Source organism: Melanostigma gelatinosum, assembly GCF_949748355.1.
Source record: "Melanostigma gelatinosum genome assembly, chromosome: 20".
Classification (NCBI taxonomy): Eukaryota; Metazoa; Chordata; class Actinopteri; order Perciformes; family Zoarcidae; genus Melanostigma; species Melanostigma gelatinosum.
The window spans coordinates 6,709,271-6,715,270 of record NC_136653.1 but is presented as its reverse complement, the minus strand read 5'-3'; the positions used below and the strand labels follow the sequence as shown (position 1 = coordinate 6,715,270).

Genomic DNA, 6,000 nt, shown 5'->3' with positions numbered 1-6,000 from the left:
GCTGTTGTGAAGTCCGCAGATACAATGTAAAGGAACAAAAGCAGTAATTGCTCTCCAGTAGGACAGATACTTCAGCCACCAGCAGAGCTACGAGTGAGATCTACGGACAACAACAAAACCGAGAGGGAACGAGTGAGAGACGTGTGTTGACCACATTTATGGATCCATAAGCTAGTAAACTAATATGTGTAAGTGTTGATTTTGAAGTGAATTTGATGTGTGAGAAAGACCTGCAGCGCTGTAACTAACGTTAAGTCTGAAAATAAAACTTCTAAAACTTTCCACGAAATGTGTCTGTTTGAGTTCATAGAGAGATTTTAGAGAAGATCTTAAGTATCAAACACGACCTTTCATGATTAAAGACGAGTCATTACTCGGTCATATTTGTTTTAACTAAGCAACCAATCTACTTCCTGTTTACATAGACACCCACGTGCATGCCCAGTGTATGTGAAGAGTCACGTGATATTCGTTTTCAGTCGTTGGTATGGACAGAGATTTCGAAAACGGTGCTGAAACGTTGTGTGGACGGAGATCATTTTAGTTTTAAAACTCAGTTTTCAAATGTAGTGTGGATGTAGCCTTAAAGAAACTACATCAATGTTTGTTTTTTCTTTCTTTGTGTTACTGAAACTTTTGTAACATTTTATTTGACAGACTCATAACTTTTTGTATTTCCTAGAAATCTGATGAAATGTAATTCCTGTGATTCTTTAAACCAGTTTGTCTTTGGTGCAGAGCTTGTTACATTGTTTGGCTTTTGTTTTTGACTCTTTACTAAGCGTGTGTATTACGCTGGATCACATCACTCCAGTTATGATGTCTTTGCACTGGCTTCCTGTCCAACAAAGAATTGACTTTAAAATCCTGCTGTTGGTTTACAAAGCACTGAATGGTTTAGGGCCAAAATACATCTCTGATCTGCTGCTACCTTATGAACCATCCCGACCCCTCAGGTCGTCTGGGACTGGTCTACTTTCTGTTCCCAGAGTCAGAACTAAACATGAAGAAGAAGTGTTCCGTTTTTCTGCTCCACATATCTGGAACAAAGTCCCAGAAAGCTGCAGGTCTGCTGAGACCCTCAGCTCATTTAAATCAAGATTGAAGACTTTTCTGTTTGCTGCTGCCTTTAATTGAACCACATTCAATTCATATATTAATCAATTTCCTGCATTTCTGCATTTTACCACTGCATTTTATTTCTTGCATTGTTTTTTAATGTTTTAATGAATGTTCTTAATTGTTTTTAAATCTCCTTTTCTTTTGCCTTATGTTTTGATGCTTTTAATGGTTTTATGTGAAGCACTTTGAATTACCTTGTTGTTGAAATGTGCTATACAAATAAACTTGCCTTGCCTTGCCTTAGGCATCATGACTCTGACGCAGCAAAAACGCACGTCTGAAACGCATGTGCATACGTTTATTGTCAAATATGTTTTGGTTTCTACAGCTGTATTGAAAGCAAATAAAACGTACGGCGGCAAAGAATCCATATCCTCGTATAGCAATGGACAGCTCCTTATGTGTCGAGTCCATGGTTCTAATGATGCCGCAGAACTTCTGCATGAAGAACTTCAACTTGCTTTTGTGCTCCTCGATATTGTCCGCCACCAGCATTGCAACCTTAAAATAACAAAAAAACATGTGTTGGAATGACAACGAGTGTATCACAGGCGGTTTTATTCTCATCATGGTGCCGATAACCCGTCCCGACTTGTTTTCTTCGCCTGTGTGGAAAAGCCTCGGAGCTTTTACCTGTTTGAGGAAGGCCTCGAGTGCGTAGTAACTCGTCTTCTTCATCTCAGCGTTGATGTGTCCACAGAGCCTGGACATGACATCGAACAGAGCTCTGTAGTTGTCCATGAGGCAGCTGCTGAACTGGGACGCATGTCTGGCAAGTAATCTGAGGCCGGCTGTTCAAGAGACAAAGAGTCACAGACGCGTGAGTTTTCAGGGAGTTTCGTCTTCGTGTTGCTATGGAAATAACAGTCCTTACCAAATGTGACTGCGTAGCGTGTCATTGACATCTACAACAAAAGATGAGAAAACAAGCGTTTTTTTAAAATATATCAGTCAATTTCAATCGGGATGTTATATTTCGACAGTTGGACAGCAGAGACGGGATATTTACCTGGGGGCTGACGGCCTTCAGGGCGTACTGAAAAATGTCCTTAGACGTCGCTGGGTCTGCAAGTCAGAGACGCACACTAATCATGCACCATCACGCACGAATCATAGAAACGGCATGTTTGGTTGAAAATTGTGAAAGAAATAGATATAGCGTCCCACCTTCCTCCATTGTTTTAGTGAAGTTGACCATAAGAGCGGTGATTCCTCTCAAACATCCAGCTACAACAAAAAGGTTTGGTTCCTTTGTTGAAGAGGTCATCTGAAAGGAACAGATCGACAGACACAACTGATTACGGGAACGTTTGAAAATACAATAAGTGCAGAGGACAGCAGTTCTGCCCAAACACTCTGTGCCATCTCCCCTGTTGACACACCTGTTCTTTGAGCTCTCCTAGATAGGCTCTGTAGAGTTTGTCAGAGTTGTTGACCACCTCGCTGGGGTGAACCTCTGCGAGAACTCCCAGCAACTCGTAGATTTTGCCGAGGACTAAAACAAAAGATTTTTTTTAAATGCACGTAATTTACATTTTCATCTCCTGCATGAATTCCGGTCATCTCCATTCCAGCGTTAAACCAAACTTTGGCTTCGGGCCGTAAAACGAAGACTCACCTGAATCTGGCAGTTTGCTCCTCTGACAGAGCTCGCCGTAATATCTGTTGAATATATCACAGATTCGAAGCTCTGCCACCACACTGGAAGCCTTTGTTGTTTGGAGAACCTGAGGAGAGTAAGAACAAGAACAAGGTCCAGCCAGCAGATATATTCCATATTCACAAATATGTCAAACAGACTCTCGCAAGATCATATAAATAAGGAATTTTGTCAACAGTGGATCTTTTCTTTCGCTCAGTTCATGTTGCACAGCTAACACACTCGGCTGATGTCAAAGAACCCAGGAGGCCAAGAGAAACCAACCTTGATAAGGAGCTCCAGCACGAGAGTCCTACACTTGGCTGCTTTTTCCTTTGTATACACAGCCATGCATGTGTCCTGCACAAAGAAATGGAGAAAAACAACATGATTCATTTGAGGTATTACATGTACACAAACAAAAGTCAGTTTTATTTGTGGTACGTTTCACTTGTCTTGTGTTATACTGAGAGGTGTATGAAGAATACATATATAGAGGCTACTTTGCGTCAGTATCAGTATCAGTCGGACACTGAATTTACTTTGAGTGCACGGATGCAGCATTATGTGTAACGATTGTTCCTTTTCATGGTTCTAAAGGGGGAACTTACTCTTATGTCAGTGGCGTAAGTCTTCTCCCAACCTTTGACTCTTGGTGAGACCCTGTCCAAGAACTTCTCCAAAAAACCCAAGGTCTCAACTCGGGTGTCCCGGAACTGGAAAACAGATGTTTTCTGTCAACACGAGAACTTTTCAGTGTAGCGACGTCATTGTTCACTCGATGTTCCTAGATGCCTACCTCATCTGATGCCAGGGACTTCCTGAGGAAGCTGAGCAGTACACAGTCTTTTGAGAACAATAAGGACGTCTGTAAAGCTTCAAGACCAAAGATGCAAAGACGGAATCAGAAGGAAATGTTAATATTTGTTTTCGCAGTGTGTGTGTCACCAAACACAAAACTCTGCACATTTAGGAGCACTGTGAACTTTGATACATGAATACATCTGTGCAATCTTTAATTAAGCCTCTAATCATCAAATGTGTTATTCTGCCTCCAAACAACAACTAAACACCAACTGTGTTAGTAATGTGCTATAACTTTACTTCACACTTGATCAGTTTGAGGACCTAAAACAATAATCTAGATATCATGAAGAACACTTTAGTTGAATTGAAGTGAAGTGGAGAGCAAGCGAGAACACATGTTAGATAAACAGGGAGTGACTGTAGCTCTCACTGAGCGCAGAAGCTGATGCCAGGATGCTGAGTGGAGCCAAGAAAGAGAGATGGCCACGGTCATAGGTCGAGCATGCAGTATGAAAATATGGTCATAATGTTATGTTTTGCATGAGGTAAGAACTAACTGGTGAGTTCCCCTGAGGAAAAGGAGTCATGCATGGAGTCTGTGGCGTGCAGACTTTTGAATCCGTTGTTGCAAATCCACTTAAGTATTTTAATGCTGCCACACTTTATGCTTGGAGACTGTTTCACTCGTGTACTATTACAGACTTCCAATGGAGTAGCGTTAGGAGCGTTCACGCTTGGCTTATTGTCACGTGGTATTTATATTGCATTCTGACTGAGCGTTACCGCCCACCGCAGAGAGTTTTGGCGGAAGAGCCTGATGTGATGCAGGCAAGCAAAACAAAACAAAAGTAAATGCGCAATTATTGAAATAATTTATGCATTACGAATCAACAAGTAGCTTCTAAAGATCCACACACCACCTCACCCTACAAAGTGTTTAAGGCTCATGCACAGCAGAAGCATCGTCAACATTAAACTGCCAGATTGTTATTGGAGTTTGGCGCGGAGTATTTGACGGACTTTATGGTCTTACCAAGTTCGTTCTCGGTTGTTGTTAGCATGCACTCCTGTCCCAAGTCACCGATGATATCGTGACATCTCAAAGCTGCAGCTCGGGTGTCTTCGTCCGAGAGAGATTCGTGAAGTTTCAGAAGAAGCACTTGAATGCCTCCAGCAGGGTTCCTCTCGGAAGACATAACTGCAGCGCGGATCTAAGCTAACATTAGCATCCCATCAGCCACATTACTTTCTCTCATAAGTACAACAGTAAGTAGTCAGAAAGAGTACACTCTGGCAGACATGCTAGGGAAGAGCCATTACATTTCAAACAGTCACGCACATCAGGAAGAGTCAGGATGGGATGCATCTGTTTCAAAATAAAAGCTCCGATGGCGAAGGTCCCGTGAACTTCTGGTGAAATAAAGTATCCTCTAGTTCAGTGGACCCCAACCACCAGGCCGCGGACTGGTACCGTGCCGCACAGAAAGAATACATATTATATTATTTCCGTTTTATTGATTATCAACGTCTGAAAGAAGTTTTATTTTGAAAGATGACCGGATTCTCTCGCAATTTCATCCGTCTGTGGCTCTTGACATGTCAAGACGCTTTTCTCGGTCACGTGACCTCAAAAATTAAGCCCGCAAATTAGCGAAAATGAGTAAATCACTTTTGGAGAGCGTCTTTGCAAAGGGGAAAGGCCACTAAGGAGACAGAAGAGCCGACAACTTCCAAGAAAATTGAATCTTCATTTAACATGAGTGAAAGGATTGTCCCTGCCTTTTAGGGGTCACAGAACATATAATACCGCATTAATAAAATATGTAATAGAATACAATTTTTGACAAACAACGCTGTAGTTGTACACTATGACCACTGGGGGGCAGTGTACACTAATGATCTGTTAATGCTTTGTTTCTCAGCCATCAACAATCCATGGATATATGGTATCCGCAGACACAATATCGTGCTACGTTTTCCGGTGAATATTTCAAAGTAAAACTGTCGATGTGGTAGATGAATTGCTATCGTGCGCCAATGGGGCGTTTAGTTCATTGCAGGAAAGATTGCGTTTTCCTAAAACTATGCTGCTGATGTAAGTCAATGAAGATCAGTTCCAGTGTGTCTCTGTAACTTTATACGTAATAACGTTATCAATGACTGCATTGATATGAAGAGCATGTTTGTTGTACTAATCTATCTGTTTCTGTTTCAGCTGTTTGTCTGAGCAGAGCTACCAGGTCCACAGCAGCCCCACACCAGCCCCACACCAGTACCCCCCCCCCCCCCCCCCAGTACCCACCTCCCAGAGGACCCCCCCCCCCCCCCCCCCCCCCCAGCAGACCTGCACCCTTAATACTGCGTCTCTACAATCTAGCCCTTTGCACTATCATTCAGAGGAGCATCCTTTGCGGCCAAGTTCACTTATTTAA

The 6,000-nt window shown here is 42.4% G+C and overlaps 1 protein-coding gene across 1 annotated transcript; it reads right to left on the bottom strand.

Annotated features, from left to right (window-relative positions):
* Nucleotides 1-1,362: 1,362 nt before the first annotated feature.
* On the bottom strand, nt 1,363-4,764 carry LOC306794291 (DNA-dependent protein kinase catalytic subunit-like; the record flags this gene model as incomplete). Its single annotated transcript, XM_079292330.1, has 11 exons — nt 1,363-1,623; nt 1,756-1,913; nt 1,997-2,027; nt 2,132-2,187; nt 2,290-2,389; nt 2,505-2,617; nt 2,741-2,849; nt 3,047-3,121; nt 3,373-3,477; nt 3,561-3,637; nt 4,602-4,764. 11 exons carry the CDS (start codon nt 4,762-4,764, stop codon nt 1,363-1,365), a joined length of 1,248 nt encoding a protein of 415 aa, XP_079148456.1.
* Between the last annotated feature and the right edge of the window lie 1,236 nt (nt 4,765-6,000).